Raw genomic sequence first — 27,522 nt, 5'->3', positions numbered from 1 at the left:
CAATGCAGATATTATAATATATACATATAAATAAACACATACATACATATATATATACATACATACATACACACGCAGTCCCCCAGTTAGGAACGGCTCCTACTTACGAACAGAGGTGGTGTGACATCACTGCCGGCCGCTTGCGCTCCTCACTGGTGCCGAATACTTTCAAGCAGCCATCTTGCAGCGCCGGACACATCCCACAGTGCTGTACTGCATGGCCACAAGAGCCCCACATAAACACAATTGCACACATACAGTGGGGCAAAAAAGTATTCAGACAGTTACCAACTGTGCAAATTCTCCCATTTAAACAGATGAGAGAGGCCTGTAATTGTCATCATAGGTATACCTCAACTGTAAGACTATGAGAGACAAAATGTGGAAACAAATCCAGACAATCATATTGTCTGATTTTTGAAAGAATTTGCTTGCAAATTATGGTGGAAAATAAGTATTTGGTCAATATCAAAAGTTCATCTCAATACTTTGTTATATATCCTTTGTTGGCAATGACAGAGGTCAAACATTTCTGTAAGTCTTCACAAGGTTGTCACACACTGTTGCTGGTATGTTGGCCCATTCCTCCATGCAGATCTCCTCTAGAGCAGTGATGTTTTGGGGCTGTCACTGGGCAACACGGACTTTCCCTCCAAAGGTTTTCTATGGGGTTAAGATCTGGAGACTGGCTAGGCCACTCCAGGACCTTGAAATGCTTCTTACAAAGCCACTCCTTCATTGCCCGGGCAGTGTGTTTGGGATCATTGTCATGCTGAAAGACCCAGCCCCGTTTCATCTTCAATGCCCTTGCTGATGGGAGGAGGTTTGCACTCAAAATTTCACAATACATGGCCCCATTCATTCTCTCATGTACATGGATCAGTCGTCCTGTTCCCTTTGCAGAGAAACAGCCCCAAAGCATGATGTTGCCACCCCCATGCTTCACAGTAGGTATGGTGTTCTTTGGTTGCAACTCAGCATTCTCTCTCCTCCAAACACGACGAGTTGTGTTTCATCTAAACATATGACATTCTCCCAATCCTCTTCTGGATCATCCAAATGCTCTCTAGTAAACCTCAGACGGCCCGGACATGTACTGGCTTAAGCAGGGGGACACGTCTGGCACTGTAGGATCTGAGTCCCTGGCGACGTAGTGTGTTACTGGTGGTAGCCTTTGTTACGTTGGTTCCAGCTCTCTGCAGGTCATTCACGAGGTCCCCCCGTGTGGTTCTGGGATTTTTGCTCACCGTTCTTGTGATCATTTTGACCCCACGGGGTGAGATCTTGCATGGAGCCCCAGATCGAGGGAGGTTATCAGTGGTCTTGTATGTCTTCCATTTTCTAATCATTGCTCCCACAGTTGATTCCTTCACACCAAGCTGCTTGCCTATTGCAGATTCAGTCTTCCCAGCCTGGTGCAGGTCTACAATTTTGTTTCTGGTGTCCTTCGACAGCTCTTTGGTCTTCACCATATTGGAGTTTGGAGTGCGACAGTTTGAGGTTGTGGGCAGGTATCTTTTATACTGATAACAAGTTCAAACAGGTGCCATTAATACAGGTAATGAGTGGAGGACAGAGGAGCCTCTTAAAGAAGATACAGGTCTGTGAGAGCCAGAAATCTTGCTTGTTTGTAGGTGACCAAATACTTATTTTCCACCATAATTTGCAAATATTTTTTTTCAAAAATCAGACAATGTGATTGTCTGGATTTGTTTCCACATTTTGTCTCTCATAGTTGAGGTATACCTATGATGACAATTACAGGCCTCTCTCATCTTTTTAAGTGGGAGAACTTGCACAATTGGTGGCTGACTAAATACTTTTTTGCCCCACTGTAGAAGTGCCCAAAACATCCCACATCACTGCACAGGTTGGAGTTACACTAAAAAAATGTACAGTTCCGACTTACAAATTCGATTTAAGAACAAACCTTCAGTCCCAACTTGATCGTAACCCAGGGACCGTGTGTGTCCACACACATAGTATCTCACAAAAGCGAGTACACCCCTCACATTTTTGTAAATATTTTATATCTTTTCATGTGACAATATTGAAGAAATTACACTTTGCTACAATGTACAGTAGTGCGTGCATAGCCTGTATAATAGAGTAAAATAACTCAAACACACAGCCATTAATGTCTAAACCAGGGGTCTGAAACTGGCAGCACTTCACCTACACCTTTTGTTTGAGGATGCCCCAGAGATGCTCAATAGGTTTTAGGTCTGGAGACATGCTTGGCTAGTCCATCACCTTTACCCTCAGATTCTTTAGCAAGGCAGTGGTCGTCTTAGAGGTGTGTTTGGGTTCATTATGTTGGAATACTGCCCTGCGGCCCTGTCTCCGAAGGGAGGGCATCATGCTCTGCTTCAGTATGTCACAGTACATGTTGGCATTCATGGTTCCCTCAATGAACTGTAGCTCCTCAGTACTGGCAGCACTCATGCAGCCCCAGACCATGACACTCCCACCTCCATGCTTGGCTGTAGGCAAGACACTTGTTTTTGTACTCCTCACCTGGTTGCCACCACACGCGCTTGACACCATTTGAACCAAATACTTTTATCTTGGTCTCAGACCACAGGACATGGTTCCAGTAATCCATGTCCTTAGTCTGTTTGTCTTCAGCAAACTGTTTGCGGGCTTTCTTGTGCATCATCTTTAGAAGAGGCTTCCTTCTGGGACAACAGGAACGCAGACCAAATTTGATGCAGCGTGCGGTGTATTTTCGGAGCACTGACAGGCTGACCCCCCCCCCCCACCCCCACCCCTTCAACCTCTACAGCAATACTGGCAGCATTCATACGTCTATTTCCCAAAGACAACCTCTGCATAGGATGCTGAGCACATGCACTCAACTCTTTTGGTCGACCATGGTTCCAGTAATCCATGTCCTTAGTCTGTTTGTCTTCAGCAAACTGTTTGCGTGCTTTCTTGTGCATCATCTTTAGAAGAGGCTTCCTTCTGGGACAACAGGAACGCAGACCAAATTTGATGCAGCGTGCGGTGTATTTTCGGAGCACTGACAGGCTGACCCCCCCCCCCACCCCCACCCCTTCAACCTCTACAGCAATACTGGCAGCATTCATACGTCTATTTCCCAAAGACAACCTCTGCATAGGATGCTGAGCACATGCACTCAACTCTTTTGGTCGACCATGGCGAGGCCTGTTCTGAGTGGAACCTGTCCTGTTAAACTGCTGTATGGTCTTGGCCACCGTGCTGCAGCTCAGTTTCAGGGTCTTGGCAATGTTCTTTGTAGCCTAGGCCATCTTTATGTAGAGCAATAATTTTTTTTTTTCAGATTCTCAGAGTTCTTTGCCATGAGGTGCCATGTTAAACTTCCAGTGACCAGTATGTGAGAGTGAGAGCGATAACACCAAATTTAACACACCTGCTCTACATTCACACCTGAGACCTCGTAACACTAACGAGTCACATGACACTGGGAGGGAAAATGGCCAATCGGGCCCAATTTGGACATTTTCACTTAGGGGTGTACTCACTTTTGTTGCCAGCGGTTTAGACATTAATGGCTGCGTTGAGTTATTTTGAGGCGGACAGCAAATTGACACTGTTCTACAAGCTGTACACTCACTACTTTACATTGTAGCAAAGTGTCATTTTTCAGTGTTGTCACATGAAAAGATAAAATATTTACAAAAATGTGAAGGGGTGTGTATATTTATATTACACACACACACACACACACACTCTCCTTTACTGGAATTACGAAATCACAGTATTCTGTTGAAAGAGGTTTACATAGAGTCAAGCCTTAAAATGTTTGCTAAGCCAATAGCTTTATCTTTCAGGTATCGGTTTAATCCTAGGCACTCTTTGTTTTTTCCACTGATACATTTTCAAATGGTATTTGGAAATCCCAGTATGCCCACTCTAATGCCCAGTTCTTTATTTCTTTGCCATGTCTACATACACCATAGTATGGGGCCTATGTCAGAATTAGTAAATTAACACTAGTTTGGTTTAGCCACGGTTGCTTAGCAATATTATACTGTAACATGTTTCCCCAAAATTAAGCCCGGGTCTTATATTAATTTTGGCAACTAAAGACCAGTAGGGCTTATTTTTGGGGTAGGGTTTGTCATGTGCTGTCTTCTCTCCCCATCTCCCTCCCAGCCTGTCAGGAATCCCCAGTGGCACCGAGTAAATGTGGCGGCAAAACTCCAGAATGCACTGTATTACAGTATCACACAATGTACCTTTCTGCAACGCATACAGTCCCTGACAAAAGTCTTGTCGCTTGTGTACAAATTGACCTGAAGTGCTCCTAAAATATATTTCTAATCAAGATTTTGTTACAAGAAATGGGTCATTTTAATCCCAACAGCTTTTGTAATAATGCAAAACGAAACTGACAAAAAGTATTCTAATATTCACAGCTTGGTGAAGCCCACTGAGTCAAATTTTGCCAAGACATAAGTGTTGTCGCCTTGTTATATGAGCTTCACCTGTGACTAATAATGGATCAATTAGGTCTCAGGTGTGTATAAAAAAAAAAAAAAAAAGAACACCAGTACACTAGACCTTCCCAACTGCAGCTAGACCTCTGCAAACATGCCTAAGATTCACCCGGAGACTAAAGTGTTGATTATCAAGAGGCTGAAGACCAGATCCACTGCTGATGTGGCAGACACCTTCAATGTGTCTCAGCGTCAAGTTCAGAGGATAAAAAAAAGATTTGAAGAGACTGGTGACGTTTTGGACAAGGCCAGGTCAGGCCGACCCCGCAAGACAACTGCTCGAGAGGACCGTTTGTTGGCTCGAAAATCCAAGGCCAGCCCATTTTCAGCAGAGCTCCACGAGACTTGGTCACCTGAAGTCAACCAGAACAGTTTGTTGGATTCTGTCTCGAAATGGCCTCCATGGTCGAATCAGTTCCCATAAGCCAGCACTAAACAAAAGACAATTGAAAAACCGTGTGGCAATTGCCAAGGGCCACAGCCTGCTAAAAGGATGGACTCTGGAAAAGTTGGAGAAGGTGGATTTTTCAGATGAATCTTCTGTTGAATTAGTGGTGTAGGATGAAAGATGAAGCATGGAAGACGAAACCAAAGAATATTGATGAACTCTGGGAGGCATGCAAGACTGTTTTCTTTACTATTCCTGATGACTTCATCAATAAATTGTATGAATCCTTGCCAAACCGCATGGATGCTGTCCTTCAAGCTCATGGAAGTCATACAAGATATTAAATTTGGATCTCAGAGCACCACTACTTAATTTGCCGACATATTTTTGGATTTTCAGTAAAGTTGTTCAATTTCTGTATAGGCGACAAAACTTTTGTCTTGCCAAAATTTGACCTGTCTGTCTTGATTAAATGATAAATCTTTTTTCAGTGAAACTAATTTATTTCAGTGCATTAAACATCATTTGGGAGGGCTTTAGCTTTTCATATGAGCTATTTCTAACACCAATTGATTAATTAAAAGTCAGGTTAATAGCAGGAGTTTCTACAAAATAGAGAAGCGACAAGACTTTTGTCAGGGACTGTATGTGAAAAACACCTTCCCATAGTCCCGCTCCCGTGACCTGCCGGCGCACTGCAGAGCGGGGGGGGGGGGCCCCGAGATTCCCCGCTGACAGAAGAGAAGATCAGCGGGGGGATCAGCTGAGTGGCCCTATACCGAAGGCATCCGGCACAAACAGACCACAGAAACGCACACAGCCCACATCGCATACCACTGCAATACAGTGCATTCCAGGATTCCACAACCACCTTAAACTAGGTCTTATTTTCAGGGTAGGTCTTATTTTAGGGGAAACACGGTAGACGCAAGAGCTGTGACATGTCATTGTCTGCAATTTGTTAAGCTTTGCGTTAATAGCTATCATCCTCCTTATCTAAAGCTCTCTGGAAGGATAATACATGGATAAGATTTTGAAATTACACCCATCTACCAATACATTTCTAAGGAGGACTTTGCATAGTTTACATCCCTTATACCTTTACAGTAAGTGGAAGAAATTACATTGCCCAATAAATTATATATTTGCTGGGAATGCATGCAATTTATATATTTCCATGGGATTATTAGGGAATATAGGCTTAGTTTGAATTGACGAGATTGTCAAGACTGGCTCCTGTTTCTCAGAGAACAAAAGCTTTTGCTTTGCACCTTCAATAGCATGCTAAAAGCCAAATGTTAGGCATTATGATTAAAGTGGTATTAAACCTAAAAGCAAATATTTATTATACTGCAGCTTACCAGTTCTTCGATAGCTGCATCAGTTTACTTTAAGTTTTCTTCTATTTTCATCTGGTGATCTGGCCAGTTTTCCAAAAGAAAAGCTCTCCAGCAAAATTTATCAGTTATAGAGATGAGACAAACCATAGCAGGGGGTGCGTTTAGTGATCTTTTTAAAATGTAATGTAAAACTCTTATCCCAAAAGGAATAAAAAACTGTTTGCTCAAACTGCATGAAAAGTGTTAGCTGGAGTTTGCCTTAAATTTGTTAGTGTATTTAAATTTGCTAGTCCACCTAACACTTCCCTCCGCCAAGCCTGACAATTCTGCTGTTCAAAGGTGTACCCTGTGCTCATTCATCCAGAGTGAGGGCACTCTAATACAGGAGGTATGTTACTGGCCAGATCACCAGGTGAAAACACAGGGAAAAAAGCCTAATTAAAAAAAACTGATGTAGCCACCACATCTAATGATTTGTAAGATGCAATATATTACATTTTTGGGTATACTACCGCTTTAAGATTGCCCCTTAGGCCCCATACACACAGGCATAACATCGGGAGACATTTGCCGGTTGAAAGAAAAAAAAAAAAACAAAAAAAAAAAAAGGCCAACATTTGGCCCATGTGTATGTCGATCTGTTCGGACAGCTTCTGTTGGACTAGAATGCTGGAAAACCAGCAGCCGACCGACTCCCGAACGCTGATCGGAGTGTTCTGGCGGGGGCGCCCCCGTCAGAACACAACAGCTCAGCGTGGGAGATCGCTGAACTAGCATGGTTAGTACAGCAGCTCTGACCTGAGCTGTCAGGTTTTTCTTTTCGTGCAACCCACGGGGCTGCATGAAAAAAAGCTGTAGTGTACACCCGGCTTTAGTCTTTAAAGGGCTGATGTATAGGTGGAGGCCAGTTGCCAGACTACATGTTTTCAAAGGTCCTGTGACTTTGCGAAGTTGGTTGACTGTTTGTCAGGAGATAAGCTTAAAGTTGTAGAGGCAGAAGGGTTTTTATCTTAATGCATTCTATGCATTAAGATAAGAAGCCTTCTGTGTGTAGCAGCCTCCCCAGCACCCCCTAATACTTACCTGAGCCCCCTCTCTGCCCAGCGATGTCCACGAGTCCCTCGGCCATCCAAGACTCTCCCTTCTGATTGGCTGGGACACAGCAGCGGTGCCATTGTCTCCCGCAACTGTCAATCAAGGTCAGTTAGACAATCAGGAGAGAGGGGGCAGGGCCGAACTGAAGCTTTGTGTCTGAATGGACACACGGGAGCTGCAGTTTGGCTCAGTGCCCCCATAGCAAGCTGCTTGCTGTGGGGGCACTCGACAGGAGGGAGCAGCAAGGGACCTGAGAAGAGGAGGATCTGGGCAAATCCACTGGAACAGTGCATATAAGTATAACATGTTTGTTATTTATTTTTTTAAACAAGACTTTACAATCACTTTAAACAAACTTGGAGGTGCTCAATACATGCTCTGGAAATCGAGTCACCGAATAGCAACCAGAGAGAGTGATTACTAGGAATGAATCATAACATCAGGAAGGCTTGAGTTCCACCCTTTCACTTTCATGAGAAAGATGATTGTGCCATTTGAACAAGATCTTACTCAATGGCAGTAAATAGAAGGAACTAAATTAATAATTCTGGAGAGGGTGGGTGGCCTTGACTAGGGAGGCTTGACCGAGGAGAGAGGTAATATTGAATAAGCTTGTACGTTGGTAATCTACTCAGTTTATGATGGTTGATTTGGTATTAAGTGCCTGCGAGTTATATGCCACTTAGAATTGGTTCTGCAATATTGGTGGAGGAGCTCTGCCTTCGCCTTTGCTGACATCCCTTCTGGCTCCGGATCCTGCTTGCTGCTCCACTACTTTGATCCCTGACTTCTGGGTTGGCTGACTATCCATTCCGGTTACTGAATTTTGGCTATTTTTTGACTAAGTTTGTTCTTTTTACTTTTATTATTAAACAAGTGTGATTCAACTGTACTTCTGCCTCGGTCTGATTTCATGGTTTCTGACAAAGTGTAAATAAAGATTTCTTCGTCTTGCCTCAAAACATAAAATTGGTTGCGTTTCTGCTGCTTTTCCCAATAGGAGAGGAAGTGTGTAAAAGGGATACACCCACGGCATATGGGAAACAGCACCTGCAATTACAATAGTGTTTCACAACAGTACAATAACCCAATGTCAGTACTGGACCACTTTCACCCCTTCCTGCCCAGGCCAATTTTCAACGTTTAGTGCTGTCACATTTTTGAATGACAATTACTCATGAAACACTGAACCCATATTAAATTTATATAATTTTTTTCACACATATAGAGCTTTCTTTTGGTGGTATTTAATCACCACTGGGGTTATTTTTTGCTAAATAAATGAAAAAAAAAAAAAAAAAAAAAAAAAGACTGAAAAACTTGGAAAAATAAAAGAAACACAAGCGTTTTTCTTCGTTTGTTATTTTGCAAACAGAAAATCTTCCTTCATAAATTTAGGCCAAAAGGTATTTTGCTACATTTCTTTGGTAAAAATAACCCAAACCAATGTATATTATTCAGTTTAGAGGTCGACCGATATATCGGCCGATATTTGGCCTTTTTAAGAAATCGGCCGATTTTTGTGCAAAAATCGGCCTATTACCTCCCTTCCCCATACTCCACTGACAATTTCACACACTGAGCGGCCGATTTGCAACTGAATGCTTTTAGAGGAGCTGTCAGAATTCAGCGTGATGTCGGGGGTGGGCGGGACCCAGATATCAGACACCAGCCAATGGGATGGGATTTGGGCGGGCCGCTACGTGTATGTGGCCCACCCACTTTCTTGAGCAGCCCAATCATTGGCTGGTGTTTGATAGCTGCAGGGCCCCGCCCACCCCCGACATCACGCTCAATTCTGACAGCTGGTTTCTGCATTCAGTTACATATAGTGTAACTGAAACTGACAAATCGGCTCAGTGTGAAACCTGCCAGTTCCAACCAGTGCCCAGTGCCTGTCCCAACCAATGCCACCTGCCAGTGCCAATCAGTGCCAGTGTCCCCTGCCAATGCCAACCAGTGCCACCTAATTCAAAGGAAAAAGCCACGCATCATGAAACCCTTTACAATATGACATCTACTTATATGTATTAAATATCCCTAATGAGTAAGGGACAAATAAACTTCCAATCCACGTGTCAATTTGTAGATCTAAATAAAACAATACTACAACACAAGTATCAGAATATTGGAATTAAATGCATATAAAATCATCTACATGATATGATCAAAAAGAATATCCCTGAGAGAGTTCATATCAACAAGGATTCACTGATGTTGATCACGAGGTATTCACATTAGTAAAAAAAAGTTTTTTCTTTTGTTAGTTGATTTGTGACTTAAAACGGGGAAACACCGTAGAAAGGGTGATTTTTGAAAGAAAGATTCCTCCACCTAAGAAATAGCTGCCTCTCACCAGCTGCACTATCTCCTTTTGAGAGAGCAAGTCCGCTTTAAACTTATCACCCAGCCAAGGTCTCTGTTGTTATCCACCGGATGACAGCTCTCCACCTCTCATATCACTCCTGGGTATCTCACGGTCATCAATCAGCTATTGGATTGGCTCTGCAGACTCCTCTTCTCTGTTGCCGATAGCTGCAGGTTTCCTGCCAATCCCCTGGACAGATTTGTTGGTGGCGGGGGTCCTCAGAGATGAACACATGGAGACAATCTGTTCCAGCGAATTACAGGAAGCCCGTGGAGACGCTGCAACTTCTAAATGCTGACCCACATTCGTTATTTGCCTAATCTGGATGGAATCTTTTGTAAGTGCGATCTATTTTATTCAATAAATCTCTGTTATGAACGATTACACTATCGGAGCCATTTCTGTTTTTGTTTTTTTGAGTGTCACGGACCTAGCTGCCTTTACAGATGCCGTTACGGGTTCCTGGGAGACCTTATCATTCCCTGTGCCTGGTGAGATCACCTATGGTGGTCACCTGTAGGTAGGTCACTGGAAGACTCAGCTAATCCCTTTGGATTTTTCGACATTTGGAAGGAGGGAGGGCCGTACAAGCCCAGATGACCCCCGCCATCAACAAATCTGTCCAGGGGATTGGCAGGAAACCTGCAGGTATCAGCAACGGAGAAGAGGAGTCTGCAGAGCCAATCCAACAGCCGATTGATGACCGTGAGACACCCAGGGGTGATATGAGAGGTGGAGAGCTGTCAACTGGTGGATAACAACAGAGACCTTGGCTGGGTTATAAGCTTAAAGCGGACGTGATCTCCTTAAAAAGAGATTAGTGCAGCTGGTAAGAGGCAGCTATTTCTTAGATGGAGGAATCTCTCTCTCAAAAATCACCCTTTCTATGGTGTTTCCCCATTTTAAGTCACAAATCAACTAACAAAAGAAAAAACTTTTTTTTACTAATGTGAATACCTTGTGATCAACATCAATATTTCCTTAGTGAATCCTTGTTACGAACTCTGTCTGGGAAATTCTGATTTTATATGCATTTATTTCCAATATTCCGATACTTGTGTTGTAGTATTGTTTTATTTAGATCTACAAATTGACATGTGGATTGGAAGTTTATTTGTCCCTTACTCATTAGGGATATTTAATACATATGAGTAGATGTCATATTGTAAAGGGTTTCATGATGCGCGGCTTTTTCCTTTGAATTATTTGCATTGTGTATATCTCACATTCAAGCTGCAGCTGGACCTGTTGGTTATTTTTATGTATATTCCAGACAGCGCTGTATTCCCACTTGCAACATTTTTAACCAGTGCCACCTGCCAGTGCCAATCAGTGGCAACCAGTGCCACCTGCCAAAAAAATGAAAAATTGGCTTAAAATATCGTCCGCAAAAATCGGCATCAAATATAGGCCGGCCCGATCTTAAAAATCGGCATCGGCCAGAGAAAAACCCATATTGGTGGACCTCTAATTCAGTTTGTAGAAAGGTTAGAGTCAACAAACTATGGTGTATATATTTGAAAATCAGTTAATCTAGATTTACTGATGGCCCACCTCATTTCTTGAGGTCTGAAAATGCCAGGACAGTACAAAAACCCCGCAAATGACCCCTTTTTTGGAAAGTATACAGTCAATCAAATCCAATGACGCGTGAGCCGGGGAGTCCTGCTGTCAATTTGTGTCAATAGACCAAGCAGCGGGACATGGGAGTGTTCCCGCACGAGTGCCCGGAGGGAGAGCAGCTCTCCAATGAGGCACTCAAGAAGAGGAGGAGCCAGGAGCTCTGCTGAGGGACCCCAGAAGCGGAGGATCGGGGGCCACTGTGTGCAAAGCCAACTGCACAGAAGAGGTAAGTATGACATGTTTGTTTAACCACTTCAATACCAGGCACTTAGACACCTTCCCGCCCAGGCCAATTTTCACCTTTCAGTGCTGTCGCAATTTGAATGACAATTGCGCGGTCATGCTACACTGTACCCAAACAAATTTTTTATCATTTTGTTCCCACAAATAGAGATTTCTTTTGGTGGTATTTGATCACCTCTGCGGTTTTTATTTTTTGCGCAATAAAAAAAGACCGAAAATTTCGAAAAAAAACAAGTTTTTCTTTGTTTCTGTTAAAATTTTTTGTAAATAAGTACGTTTTCTCCTTCAATGATGGGCACTGATATGGCTGCACTGATGGCCACTGATATGGCGGCACTGATGGGCACCGATGAGGTGGCACTGATGAGGTGGCACTAACGGGCACTGATAATGGGTACTGATAGGCGGCACTGATAGGTGGCACTGATAGGTGGCACTGGTATGCGGCACTGATGGGCACTTGTAGGTGGCATTGATTGGTACATATGGGTGACACTGATGTGTGGCACTGATGGGCACTGACAGGTGGCCACAGATGGGCACTGACAGGTGGCCACAGATGGGCACTGACAGGTGGCCACAGATGGGCACTGACAGGTGGCACCAATGGGCAATGACAGGTGGCACTGATAAAACATTGCTGGGCAGATCTGGGCATTGCTGGGCAGATCAGTGACATAATGGTGCCAATCAGTGCCCATTTGTGGGCACGTGGATGGCCATCCATGTTGCCCCTTCCCTGGTGGTCCTAGTGGCGATCACTGGTGGTCCAGTGTGGTGATCTGAGGGGGGGCTGCGCTGATAAACAATCAGCGCAGACCCCCCCTGCCAGGAGAGCCGCCGATCGGCTCTCCTCTACTCGCGTCTGTCAGACGCGAGTGAAGAAGAGCCGATCAATGGCTCTTCCCATTGACAGCGTGATCAGCCGTGATTGGACACGGCTGATGACGTGGTAAAGAGCCTCCGCCGGAGGCTCTTTACCAAGATCGGTGTAGCGGTGTGTCAGGCTGACACACCGCTCCACCGATCGCCGCGATGCGCGCCCCCGGGGGCGCGCTGCGGCATGTTATCCTGCTGGACGTCATATGACGTCCAGTCAGGATAACAGAACCACTTCAAGGACGTCAATCCGCTATAGGGCGGGCGGGAAGTGGTTAAAAAAAAAAAAAAATGAATCTTTAGATATCCTTTAATGCTGTATTTGATATGAGTACAGATTGCTAACTGTTCCAAGCAAAGTTTGTAAGGGCATTTAAAGCTCATCTAAACCCAAGAACAAAAATGCAATATGTTGCACCTAACCATTCCTTAGACATGGTGACTGCATTAACTTTCAGAACCTTTTTTTCTTTAACAAAATGCTTTCCATTACATATTTAAATAGACCAAATGGGAGCAAATAAGAAAAATTCATTGTTGGGGTTTACATACCCTTAAGTAAGACAGAGACATGAAGAAATTGTCTGTGGTTCAGCAGGGACCTAAATGACCACAGAGTTTGTAAGCATATATAAGTCTAACAAAAAAAAAAAAACACATGTCATACTTACCTGCTCTGTGCAGAGGTTTATCACAGAGCAGCCTCGATCATCCTCTTTTTTTTTCAGATCCCCGCTGGTGCTCCTGGACCCTCTCTCCTTCCACGTGCCCCCAGGGCAAGCAGCTTGCTCTGGGGGCACCCATGAAGGATCGCTCCTGAGCCGCTGCTCTGCGTGTATTCACACACACAGAGCCACAGATTGGCCCTGCACATCTCTACCTTCATTGGCCCTGCACATCTCTACCTTCATTGGCCCACTTGCTGTGATTGACAGAAGCAGGGGCCAAATGGGGAAGGAAAGTCCCAGGAGAGTGGATGCACAGCACAGCACTGGAGGAAGATTGGGCTCAGGTAACTATTAAGAGGGGAGGAGTTTTTTTACCTTCATGCATAGAATGCATGAAGGTAATTAACCTCGAGTCTTTAGAACCACTTTAACATAATATGAATACTTAAACCAAGAGTACTGGTGTCTGTAAACTTGATGGGGTTAGGTACAAGAACATGTAAACTCCAGAACAACAGATAATCAGGATATTTCAAATAAGAAATGGGAAATGTGCAAAGTACACTTAGCCACTGCAGAATATCCAACTTAACAGCAGAAATATGGTTGCTAGGGGTAAATCTCCTACTTGCACTTTGCAATAAAATAAACTGATTATCAGCAACAATGGTGAAAAATGGTCCTTGTTATCATGAAACTATGACTTTGGAAGTCCTACCTTTTTAATATATTGTCTACAGACTCTACTGTAGCCATAAGTGAGCAACATACAGTAACCAACACTGGGCAGATAAAGAACCCGTTCAGCAACAGCAAATCCGACTCTGAAAAATAAATTACTGGCAGGGAGAAAAGGTATGACGAGAAATCCCAGCCCCATGGTGACAATCCTGTAGGAAAACATGAACATGGATTAGGAAATAAACAGAGGCAGTAAGAGCAGATATGTTACTGTCTAACGAAGGATTAAAAAATCAAGGTTTACCTGGGACTATGCCACTATCTTGTATTAGCCTTAATTTTTTTGGAGCGCTGTTGTAAAAACAAGTATTTGCACTAGAACTCTATTATTTTCAGGGCATTCGGTTTCTTTAAAATACTGAACATAAAAGCAAAATGCACCATATGGCAGCAACTCAACTGTACATGGGTCACACCTCTACATGATAAAGTGGCTACAATTGTTCAAATATTTGTCTGTACTGCCACTGTTATTACATTTCACCTATAATATTTGGAGTACTGTCTTTAGAAACCAGAAACATGAATGTTTATAACAGCAACATTAAAGCTGACATTTCGGTATAGCAATGTTTACATGTAAGCATGTGCCATACATGTGGGACCCCGGGGTAGCAGGAAACCATTGTAATAGGCAGAGCTACTATAGTGATCTTCAGTAGCTTCCAGGTCCTGCATCAAGCAGCTGACCAAGGTTCAGAAGGGGCACCATGCAGGGAACACTTTGCAAAGCTTAAGTTTGAAGTGCCTCTGTTATGAGCTTTGAAAATGCATTTCTCTACAACTATATTTATACAGTATTTAAAGTAGTGTGTAAAAGGCAGGTTTTTATTTCTGTCTATACCCCTGCTGGGTAAAATCACCCCTCCAACTGTTCTAGTAACAATTGTCACTGAGACAGGAGGTGAGAGGAACTCCAAAATTTTAGAGTTGCCAACAGAGCAACTCCCCCAATGAAGACAAATGTTTAAGCCCTTAACTCACTTCCCCCTCACTTTGGCAAGATTTGCTCTTGTTTTCTATTGGGTCTCCCGGACAGGAAGTGAAAGTAAACCACTCCAAAAGCGACAGAGAATAAGCAAAAGAAACCCTAATTGGGATTTAACCATTCCTCACATAATTGTATCTAAAACAAAAACCAAAAAATGGCTTTACATACACTTTAACTAATATGTTACATAAAGAGTTGCACCTTCACAAAAGTATGCTCATCTCTCCTGCCTAGGCTCATCAACTTAAAAGTGAGGAATAATCTTTTCTATCCCATATGTACAGTATCTCACAAAAGTGAGTACACCCCTCAAATTTTTGTAAATATTTTATTATATATTTTCATGTAACAACACTGAAGAAATGACACAATGTAAAGTAGTGAATGTACAGCTTGTATAAGGCCCCTTTCACATGTGCGGACCATTCAGATCTGCCTGTCAGTTTTTCAGGCGTATCTGAACGGTCGCTCCATACAGGTCTATGGAGCGCCAGATGTCAGCGGTGACATGTCCGCTGACATCTGATCTGCCCCGATCTGCACAATCCAGATGGATGGATGTCCTATTTTCCATCCGTCTGGGGGATCGGAACGGACGAAAACGGACAGGCGGTCTGTAATCATCCGATCCCCCCATAGGGGAGAGCGGTCTCTCTGACAGGTCCGTCCCTGCACAGAGTGCAGAGATGGACTTGTCATCAGCCGGCTCAGCAGGGATCAACGGGGTGAGCAGCGGAGTAGTAAAACTGGACAGCCCCGTGTGAAAGGGGCCTAACAGTGTAAATTTGCTGTCCCCTCAAAATAACTCAACACACAGCCATTAATGTCTAAACCACTGGCAACAAAAGTGAGTACACCCCTAAGTGAAAATGTCCAAATTGGGCCCAAAGTGTCAATATTTTGTGTGGCCACCATTATTTTCCAGCACTGCCTTAACCCTCTTGGGCATGGAGTTCACCAGAGCTTCACAGGTTGCCACTGGAGTCCTCTTCCACTCCTCCATGATGACATCACGGAGCTGGTGGATGTTGGAGACCTTGCGCTCCTTCTCCTTCTGTTTGAGGATGCCCCACAGATGCTCAATAGGGTTTAGGTCTGGAGACATGCTTGGCCAGTCCATCACCTCTATCCTCAGCTTCTTTTGCAAGGCAGTGGTCGTCTTGGAGGTGTGTTTAGGGTCGTTATTATGTTGGAATACTGCGGCCCAGTCTCCGAAGGGAGGGGATCATGCTCTGCTTCAGTATGTCACAGTACATGGTTGCATTCATAGTTCCCTCAATGAACTGTAGCTCCCCAGTGCTGGCAGTGCTCATGCAACCCCAGACCATTGTAATGGATGCGATTAAGGTGTCACATAAGGTACCAGGTGAACATGTTAAAATGCCTATTTCAAATGTAATATTGTGTCATTGCTTAGCTTGTTAAATCTTAACTCTAATGCCCCGTACACACGGTCGGACTTTGTTCGGACATTCCAACAACAAAATCCTAGGTTTTTTTTCCGACGGATGTTGGCTCAAACTTGTCTTGCATACACACGGTCACACAAAGTTGTCGTAAAATCCGATCGTTCTGAACGTGGTGATGTAAAACATGTACGTCGGGACTATAAATGGGGCAGTGGCCAATAGCTTTCATCTCTTTATTTATTCTGAGCATGCGTGGCACTGTGTCCGTCGGATTTGTGTACACACGATCGGAATTTCCGACAACGGATTTTGTTGTCGGAAAATTTTATATCCCGCTCTCAAACTTTGTGTGTCGGAAAATCCGATGGAAAATGTGTGATGGAGCCTACACATGGTCGGAATTTCCGACAACAAGGTCCTATCACACATTTTCCGTTGGAAAATCCGACCGTGTGTACGGGGCATTAGAATTCAGATAACTGCTAGTTCCCTTTTCTCAGTCTAAGGCCGAACCGCAAAGAATTATAAAAATACTGTGTCTCCTCAGAAAATTTCACCAAAAGCAGACATGACATCAACATCCAATGTCTCGGGAGGAAGTTACCAAGATATTTAATAATAGCTATGATTAATTGCTAAATTTGCTGAAGCTGCTAAAAAAACTCAGACAATGTCACAATAAAGTGTTTTACAAGTGCCTTGTTTTTGTCTGACAAAAATGTATAAAACTGTGAAAGAGGAAATTAAGACTTCAGAAGTTTTTTATTCTGAACTGAGAGTCAGAGCTTGATTACTTCATGGCATGCATGCTTTTACATTTAATTTGATAAGGGGTAAATATAATAATATCAGACTTTTGTTCTGAATCCAAAACACCATGACACTCCCACCACCATGCTTGAGTGTAGGCAAGACACAAAACTTGTCTTTGTACTCCTCACCTGGTTGTTGCCACACACGCTTGACACCATCTGAACCAAATATGTTTATCTTGGTCTCATCAGACCATAGGACATGGTTCCAGTAATCCATGTCCTTAAGTCGGCTTGTCTTCAGCAAACTGTTTGCGGGCTTTGTGCATCATCTTTAGAAGAGGCTTCCTTCTATGCAGACCAATTTGATGCAGTGTGCGGCGTATGGTCTGAGCAGTGACAGGCTGACCCCCCACCCCTTCAACCCCTGCAGCAATGCTGGCAGCACTAATACGTCTATTTTCCATAGACAACCTCTGGATAGGATGCTGAGCACGTGCACTCAATTTCTTTGGTCGACCATGGCGAGGCCTGTTCTGAGTGGAACCTGTCCTGTTAAACCGCTGTATGGTTTTGGCCACCATGCTGCAGCTCAGTTTCAGGGTCTTGGCAATCTTCTTATAGCCTATGCCATCTTTATGTAGAGCAACAATTATTTTTTTCAGATCCTCAGAGTTCTTTGCCATGAGGTGCCATGTTGAACTTCAAGTGACCAGTATGAGAGAGTGAGAGCGATAACACCAAATTTAACACACCTGCTCCCCATTCACACCTGAGACCTTGTAACACTAACGAGTCACATGACACCGGGGAAGGAAAATGGCCAATTTTGGACATTTTCACTTAGGGGTGTACTCACTTTTGTTGCCAGCGGTTTAGACATTAATGGCTGTGTTTTGAATGATTTTGGAGGGGACAGCAAATTTACACTGTTATACAAGCTGTACACTCACTACTTTACATTGTAACAAAGTGTCATTTCTTCAGTGTTGTCACATGAAAAGATATAATAAAATATTTACAAAAACGTGATGGGTGTACTCACTTTTGTGAGATACTGTATACTTGCCTGAATATCAGTGCCAAAATCTTTATTTCCATAATTTGTGTCTACACAGTTGATCCCTTTAGACTAATTGGGACCATTTTTATGTGTACATGTAAATTCTATCAAATGAAAATATGAACATTTTAAAAACCTGGTCTGTAGCTCTAGTTTATAACTTTACACAGTATGTACATATTTGCTTATTACATAAACACACCTAGGCTGGGCACAAGTAGGCAGGAATCTCTCCAAAATCAATAGGCAGGAAGATATCTGTCTGTTCTCCAATAAATCACTAATGAAACAGATCAGCTGTAGGTACCTGGTTGATGATGACCACAATACAAACTTTGATCCTTTCTTCACAAAAGGAGGAAAGGATTGGACATGCTTATACAGAAAATGTCTTGCTGGTTTTAATGTTCTCCTGAATGCAGGGCAGATACTGAGCAGCTGTCTGTTTAAGCTGACTTAATACAATGTGTAGGTGACTAAAGCTTTTATCTTAGCAAAGTCAATAATTACGTTTCTAAATTCAGTATCTGACATACAGACAGCTACTAAAAGACATTATAAATCTTTATATTAAATACATTTGTGAAAACATGAAACCAGCAGGCAAATAAAAATTTTACTTTTTTATTCTTCTGCCACCAATCCCAAAGTAAAAAAATTGTCTTTGTAAAAATCTTCTATGCCCATTGATCCATTTGCTGTTCTTCACTATAAATTTCTGAAGTTCAGTAATGGACAGAGGTCCGTGTGGAAATTACTGTGTCATCAACCTACATGTGTTAGGCAATAAGAGGTTTTGGGAAGGGACAAAGAAGAGAAAAGACCCATATTACACCAAATGAACAAAAAGGCCAGACATATACTAGCATGGCACTCTATACAACAGCTGAGCCAGACAAGAGTATATGTCGTAAAATAAAGCAATAAAATTATGTTACTGATTATTAGCAGTGTCTTGAAATGCAGGTTTCATGAGCTCCTGGCACCCTACTGATAAAAAAAAAGCCATGCTTCCATTATTGGAAATACACAGAGATCTCACCTTCTCGTTTGGCCATTATTGGAGAATAAAGCCTGGTACATTAAGCCAAACAAGCACAACCAAAGTGCTGCTGGTGCCATTATCCGAAAATCACTGAGAGATTTAATAAGAGGTATGCAGCCCATTGACCAATCAAAGCACAGCCACCATGGGCACAGCAGCAGCCATCCATTTAGGGAATAATAGTAATTATAGTTTATTACCTGTCATTAAGACAAAAAATATATTTCAATGTCTGATATTCAATGTTAACAGAATCATCAGTACAGGTGCACTTCCTTGCATACATTTATTTTGCACAAGTTAAAAAAAATTCCTAAAAAATTAAGAAAATTACAATCTGTACTGTGAGCATTAATTTGAGATCACAAAAATGTATCATGCATATGGATAAAATTTGCGTTTTTATTTAACATTTAAACTTTTAGCAACTAAATTTAAATTCTATGAAAAAAACATCACTTGGGATAAAAGAACCCATGTTATTTTATTTCTCCTTTTTTGCTCTATTAGTTACATGCATGATGTTTCTACCTCAATGCTAAAGAAGAATGGAAGGAAATACTAAAATAGAATGGAAGGCAAAACTTTAAAAAAAAAAAAAAAAAAAAAAGAGAAGGAAGAAGAAGTTTGGACAGAGCAAGGGATTGTTTCAACTCCTGCGAGGGTTATTTTTGCCATCCATGTCCCTTAGGGGAGATTTCCCTTTAATTCCTGTACCATAGCCACAAGAAGTCAGGAAATCCCTGGCAGTTGGAAGAACTAATGTCTAAAAAATTGAAGATTAACCCTCTATTTTAATTATGAAGACTAAAAATGTGTGATTTTCTTTCACCTTTGACGATAACAGACACCAAAACATATAGAGAGTTAATCCCTCCAATGAGGACCAAGACAGCAATAAAAACCTAACAGGTGTTCTAATCCCCCCCCCCCCCCTTTTTATTTTTTTTAAATAAAAAGAGGTTTGCCATCAGTTATACTTCAAGGTTTCCAAACAATTTTGCCATGGCATCTTCGTTCAGGTCTTAAATTCCATATATAACTTGGATAACCCTACTATTTTTCCCATTCCCTGTCTACTGCCCAGTGTGAACTACTGTAACACTTTAATAACTTCAAACACTCAACATTTTGCCTCTTGCCATCTTCAGGTATAAAGCATTTCCTTCATATGTTTTTTTCCTCACACATGACATTATGAATATACTATTTATTAACAGCACCATATAGTACTTGACTGCTGCGACCTGTGATCTTTTATGTTATAATATCAGGTAAAATCATGCAGAGTATAAAATCTCAATATATCAAGGGCACAAATAGCAATGAACCATTCCAGAGTCAGTTAAAGTCATAACTTTTTGTAACAAGAGCCACAGACAACTGAACCTGTGCTACTGAATTGGCTGTATATGTCACAGTCTAACCCGAGACCTGCATTAGTGTTACATAAGGCTCAGTTCAGAAAGCCTTAACATAAGGATATACATTTCTCCAATTTAGCCATGCAACTGTAATTTTAAAATCTCATCATCATGTTTTCAAAAAGAAAAATACTTATCCTGCTGTGTTAATTTTGCAAATTGAGCTCATTGTGTTGTATTCGTTCCATTTTATCAAGCACACCCCAACTAATCTAAAACCATCGGTTTAAGGAAAAAAAGACTGTGTAGTTAGTCTGAAAATATATGCATAGCTTAAAAGTCATCACAGCACATCATGCAATAAAGATAAATACACCTGGATAAATATCAGAATTGTGCAATGCACTGTAGTTAAAAATGGTACATAATCTATATGCCATGCTGATCGACAACCAAGGCCACTGTAAGAAAAGAAAACGAATACACAATAATAGTCTCATTTATCAAATAAAATGCCCCAGTTGTGTAATTTCCCAACAACCAGCCAGATGTTTTTTACATTATAGAGCAATATAATAAGTTGCTGTGGTACAACACAAACTGGCTGAAGCCACTCTTGTCTGATGCACTTTCAAAGTTAATGCAATGGGGACCGACATTGAAAAAGACATCAGCATTAGTCTGTTAACAATACATCCATCTCAGTATGAGCTGCCAATGCTTTGCTAGTGTAAGAGCGTTAGGTTTGATACTCACTCTAACAAATAGGCTATCGGCAAAAGATGCCGGGTTGTCAACATCAGTGAATGCTGGTGGTCCAGTGCCCATAATACGCCAGCGTATATAAAGCACACACATTCCCCCAATGGCTAAGAGGCCGATTCTTGTAAACAATCCCTTTTTTAGAAATGAAAACTTCTGTGGGGGAAAAATAAAACAGAATGCATCAACTATATTAATGTTAATATACGAACAAACAGAGGGAACACAGACCATGTAGATTTTTTTTTTTCATTCATATATAACGAATTCTACTGAATCGTTCTCGCTTTAACATACCGTATTTATCGGCGTATAACACACACTTTTTTCCCCCTGAAAACAGAGGGTAAACCGTGCCTGTGTGTTATATTTTTTTTTTAAAACAAGGGGTTGGTGCAGCGCTAACAACAGTGTATATACAATGGATCAGAGTAGTGACAACAACCAATCCCCTGACAGCGTCCTATCGTGGTGAAACGCATAGGGTGGGCCTGCGATACTGACGTCATCACGTTTTTGTCTCTTCGAAGATTGATGGTACAGCAAGCAGTAGACGGAGGAAGCCCAAGGAGACGCCGCTACTCTGATCCATTGTGTTACACCGCGCATATTTGATCTTTGTCCTGTAAGTGCAATCTATTTGAGCGTATTAAATTATTCTTTTAACCACTTCAAGACCGCCGCACGACGATGTACGTCCAAACTTTGAACGGGGATATCGTTGTTATAGCTAGCTGCCATAGCCCCGGTATCCCCGTTTTCGTGCGGTGGCCAGCTTTCAGATAAAAAAGTGGTCCCTGCGGCGGATTCACAGTGAGATCACTTTTATCGGTGGCGGGAGAGGGCCCCCCCCTCCCACCGCGATCCGGTGCACTCCGCTGCTTACTGGAGCCGTCGGTAGCGGCGGAGGCGATCGCGTCCTCCTCCGTGGTTTGTCTGGAGACTAGTGAGGCCAAGATGGCGCTCACTCGTCTCCATGACACTGCTGGGCGGAAGCGACGTCAAAACGTCACTTCTGTCCACGCCTCTTAAAGGCAGATTTTTTCAAATGTCATTTTTCTAAATGACTTTTTTTTTTATTTTTTTTATTGCATTTTAGTGTAAATATGAGATCTGAGGTCTTTTTGATCTCATATTTAAGACGTCCTGCCATGCTTTTTTCTATTACAAGGGATGTTTACATTCCTTGTAATAGGAATAAAAGTGACACCATTTTTTTTTTTTTTTTTTTAAAAACAGTGTAAAAATAAATAAAATATTGTAAAATAAATAAAAAAAAAAATTTTTTAAAACCCCCCTGTCCCGACGAGCTTGCGCGCAGAAGCGAACGCATACGCGAGTAGCGCCCGCATATGAAAACGGTGGTCAAACCACACATGAGGTATCGCCGCGACCGGTAGAGCGAGAGCAATAATTCTAGCCCTAGACCTCCTCTGTACCGCAAAATATGCAACCTGTAGAATTTTTTAAACGTCGCCTATGGAGATTTTTGAGGGTAAAAGTTTGACGCCATTCCACGAACGGGCGCAGTTTTCAAGCGTGACATGTTGGGTATCAATTTACTTGGCGTAACATTATATTTCACAATATAAAAAAAAATTGGGCTACCTTTACTGTTGTCTTATTTTTTTATTCAAAAAAGTGAATTTTTTCCAAAAAAAGTGCGCTTTTAAGATCGCTGCGCAAATACGGTGCAAAAAAAAGTATTGCAATGACCGCCATTTTATTCTCTAGGGTGTTAGAAGAAAAAACATATACAATGTTTGGGGGTTCTAAGTAATTTTCTAGCAGAAAAACCTGTTTTAAACATGTAAACACCTAAAATCAAAAACGAGGCTGGTCCTTAAGTGGTTAAATACTACACTATGGGCGCATTTCTTGTTTATGTTTCTGAGTGACACGGATCCAGCAGTTTGGGACATCCAATTAGGTTTTTGGGAGACCGCATTCCCTGAGCTTGGGGAGACCGCTTTGGTGGTCACTTCTGCGGGTAAGGAGACTACATACTCACTTTGGGTGCTAAGCCTTTTGGAGGAAGGGAGATTTTCTTCACGGTTTCGTGTTAACATCTTGTCTCCACACCTGCATGGACATTTCTTGGTTCACCTTCAAATTCATTTGGGACTGTGTTTCAGTTTTACGTTTATTTCTTATTTTTTGGGGATTTTGCCTTTGTTCTTTTTTTTAAAGATCTTTTTCATCAATGCTTTTGTGAATTTTCTTCATTTATTTGATTTTAGTATTAGATGACTGAGTTAATTCATATGAGCACCTTTGTAGGTTTCAAATAATTAATTTTTGGTGTTTTACTACTAATTAATTTTGGTATGTGAGCACATTATTTTGTTGCTATGGGTTTGACACCAACATAGATGCAATTTTCATGCAGTTTTTAAATTTTAATTATTTTGAACTCTGCCTTTGTTTTTCACTTTCAGTTTTGGGTTTTTCAACATTTCTGAAAATTTGAAAGTAATTTATATTTCCTGTTTTTTATTATTGGATATATACGCTGTTATTAGCACTGTACCCGCCCCTTGTTTTTCACCGATTTGAGTTTTGTATTTAGGACTTCTGGTGCTGGCAGCTTTTTTATTTGATTTACTGCAAAAAAATAGTATTTTTATATTTTATATTTATTTCTAGCGCAGGGTTAACAGTTAGGTTCTTTTATTATTATTTTTTTTTAACCAATGGGGGGGCGGGGATCGGGTGGTCCACCTCATTGGGAGGGTGTCGGGCCGGCCGCCCTGCCTGGCCCTGGGACAGCGCTGCCATACGGCAAAAATAACACTACCAGCCCCCTCCCACACCCCCCCCCCCCGCATCACCCACAATGCAAACAGGAGCCTATTCCTCAAGCAACGCCGTTCTCCTCCTCCCGCTCCGCCTTCTCCTTGATTGTAGCTTTTGATTGGAGGAGGAGGCTTCTGTGTGGCTCAATTGATGCAGCTCTCTCGAGGACCCAGTCATGCGACTCTCCTTTGCTGTTTCATTGATGGTCACATGACCGCTCTCCTCCCCCTCCGCCTCGATTGTAGCTTTTGATTAGACCATCCCTGAAACAGCAGAGTCACATGACTGGGTCCACGAGAGAGCGGCATTAATTGAGGCACACAGAAGCCCCCCATCCACAATGAGCATGACACAGGAGGAGCGGAGCACGAGAAAGAGCTGTCAGCAACACCTTCTCAACCCCTAAAGGTATGCTGGCAGTGCTGTCCCAGGAGGCTTTATAATGAAAGGAGCCCCTGCTGCTGTGCAGGGAAAAGGAGCCCCTGCTGCTGTGCAGGGAAAAGGAGCCCCTGCTGCTGTGCAGGGAAAAGGAGCCCCTGCTGCTGTGCAGGGAAAAGGAGCCCCTGCTGCTGTGCAGGGAAAAGGAGCCCCTGCTGCTGTGCAGGGAAAAGGAGCCCCTGCTGCTGTGCAGGGAAAAGGAGCCCCTGCTGCTGTGCAGGGAAAAGGAGCCCCTGCTGCTGTGCAGGGAAAAGGAGCCCCTGCTGCTGTGCAGGGAAAAGGTGCCCCTGCTGCTGTGCAGGGAAAAGGAGCCCCTGTTGCTGTGCAGGGAAAAGGAGCCCCTGTTGCTGTGCAGGGAAAAGGAGCCCCTGTTGCTGTGCAGGGAAAAGGAGCCCCTGTTGCTGTGCAGGGAAAAGGAGCCCCTGTTGCTGTGCAGGGAAAAGGAGCCCCTGTTGCTGTGCAAGGAAAAGGAGCCCCTGTTGCTGTGCAGAGAAAAGGAGTCCGTGTTGCTGTGCAGCGAAAGGAGTCCATGGGCTGTGCAGAGAAAGGGGTCCGTGTGCTGTGCAAAGGGCTGTGGAAAGTTTTTTTCTGAAACTTCCCACATAAAATCAGGATGCATGTTATACGCCGATAAATACGGTAATCACATTTTGTTGCTTTGCAGCCTGAAATTAAGACAGGCACAGTTTTTTTATTTATCCAGCTGTATTCACTCAGTGCAACTTATAACATCCAACTAAAAGATATAACACCAATATGTCAGACACTTAAAAAAAAAAAAAAAAATTCAACAGAATCACTGAGTTGGAAATAGATCACTCCCTCGTAAAAATGACTTGTAAACTCAGATGAAGCTAATCACCTTCTCAATGACACACACAGCCACTTGATTTTCAACTGTGATCAGATGTGGTCATTTTGATTAGCTCAGCATGAAAAGAGATTTCCTGGAGCATTTCAGTCCCTGGTAGTGCAACTAAAGCAAACAATTAACTATGGGTGGCAAGGCACTGTCAAAAGATCTCCGGGATAAAGTTGTGGACAGGCACAAGTCAAGAGATGCATACAAAAGGATACAAAGGCTTTATCAATGCCTAGAAGCGCAGTGAAGTCTATTATTAAGAAGTGGAAGGTATTTGATACAACACAGACTCTCCCAAGCGCCAGGTGAAAAGTGATCAGAGAGGCTACCAAGAGGCCTACAGCAACTCTGAAGCATTTGCTGGAATTTATGACACAGAGTGGTTATTGTGTGCATATGACAACAATATCACAAATTCTCCACATATGTGGCTTGTTTGGGAGGGTTACAAGAAAAAAGCCACAGGCAGTCACGACTGAGCTTTGCCAAAATGCACCTTGAAGATTCTGAGGTCACATGGAAAAAGGTGTTATGGTCAGATGAGACTAATATTTAATTATTTGGCCTCAACACCAAACGATATGTCTGGTGGAAATCCAATACAGCTCACCATCCAAACTACACCATTCCTACAGTAAAGCATGAAGGTGGTAATATTCTCTTATGGGGGTGTTTCTCTGCAGCAGGGACTGGAGCACTTGTCAGGATAGAAAGAAAAATGGATGGGGCAAAATACCGTCAAATTCTTGAGGAAAATCTGCTGCCCTCTGCCCGAAAGTTGTCAATTAGAAGGTTTACCTTCTAACATGACAATGACCCAAAGCACACAGCAAAAATGACCACACAGTGGTTGAAGGAGAAGAAGGTGAATGTCCTTGCATGGCCTAGTCAGAGCCCAGACTCAAACCCCATTGAAAATCTGTAGAATTACTTGAAGACTGCAGTACACAAACGGTCACCACCAAACTTGATCAGTTCTGCAAAGAGTGGGCAAATATTGCAAAGTTTAGATGTGCAAAGTTAGTAGAGACATATCAGACTAAAGGCTGTAATTACCGCCGGGCACCCGCGATCGCTCATGAAAGAGCAAGAACGGGGATCTGTATGTGTAAACACACAAATCCCGGTTCTTGCAGGGGAGTAGAGACAGATCGTGAGCTCCTACTAGACAGGAACACAAATCGGTCTCCTCCCCTAGTCAGTCCCATCCCGCCGCAGTTGGAACACACCTAGGGAACAGAGTTAACCCCTTGATTGCCCCCTAGTGTTAACCCCTTCCCTGCCAATGACATTTATACAGTAATCAATGGCTATTGTTAGCTCTGATCGCTGTATAAATGTCACTGGTCGCAAAAAAGTGTCAAAAGTGTCCGATCTGTCCACCGCAATGTCGCAGTCATGATAAAAATTGTTGATCGCAACCATTTCCAAAAAAAAAAAAAAAAATGTAATAAAGATGCCATAAATCTATCCCCTATTTTGTAGATGCTATAACTTTTGCGCAATTGAGATTTTTTTTTAACAAAAATATGTAGAAGAATACACATTGGCCTAAACTGAGGAAGGAATTTTTAATTTTTTTTTAAATTTGGGATATTTATTATAGCAAAAAGTACAATATATTGTGTTTCTTTTTTTTCAAAATTGTCGCTCTGTTTTTGTTTATAGCGCAAAAAATAAAAACCACAGAGGTGATCAAATACCACCAAAAGAAAGCTCTATTTGTGGGGAAAAGGGGACATCAATTCTGTTTGGGTACAACTTTGCACGACAGTTAAAGAGGCACAGTGCCGTATAGCAAAAATTGGCCTGGTCAGGAAGGGGATAAATTCTTCTGGGGCTGAAGTGGTTAAAACAAAAGGTGGTTCAACAAAAAACTGACACAAGGGGGCAATCCTTTTTCCAAATCAGTGAATCTGTTTTTGATTTTTTTTCCTGACATGTTGGTGTTATATCTTTCACTTGGATGTTATAAGTTGCACTGAGCTGGATAAAACAAAAACTATGTGTCTTCATTTCAGGCTGCAAAGCAACAAAATTTGATTATTTTAAAATGGGGGTGATTCTTTTCTATACCCACCACAGTCCATAGATAGCCCATAGTATTGTATTTCTACATTTACTAATAAGTGTGTGTCACACAAAAACTGTATTAATGGACAACCTTAGAGTTGCACACATACCTCAGTACAGAAACAAGGCAAACAATTC

The 27,522-nt window shown here is 42.4% G+C and overlaps 1 protein-coding gene across 1 annotated transcript in view; it reads right to left on the bottom strand.

The window, feature by feature from the left end:
• TMTC4 (transmembrane O-mannosyltransferase targeting cadherins 4) overlaps nt 1–27,522 on the bottom strand; it is a 139,388-nt gene that overhangs the window by 60,116 nt on the left and 51,750 nt on the right. The window contains exons 6-8 of the mRNA XM_073614440.1: nt 21,210–21,371; nt 19,087–19,289; nt 13,807–13,978 (exon numbers count right to left, since the gene is read on the bottom strand). Coding sequence (XP_073470541.1) covers nt 13,807–13,978; nt 19,087–19,289; nt 21,210–21,371 — 537 coding nt within the window. The remainder of the gene's footprint in view (nt 1–13,806; nt 13,979–19,086; nt 19,290–21,209; nt 21,372–27,522) is intronic.

Source organism: Aquarana catesbeiana, linkage group LG02 (assembly GCF_042186555.1).
Source record: "Aquarana catesbeiana isolate 2022-GZ linkage group LG02, ASM4218655v1, whole genome shotgun sequence".
NCBI lineage: Eukaryota > Metazoa > Chordata > Amphibia > Anura > Ranidae > Aquarana > Aquarana catesbeiana.
This window is presented reverse-complemented; position numbering and strand designations above follow the sequence as displayed.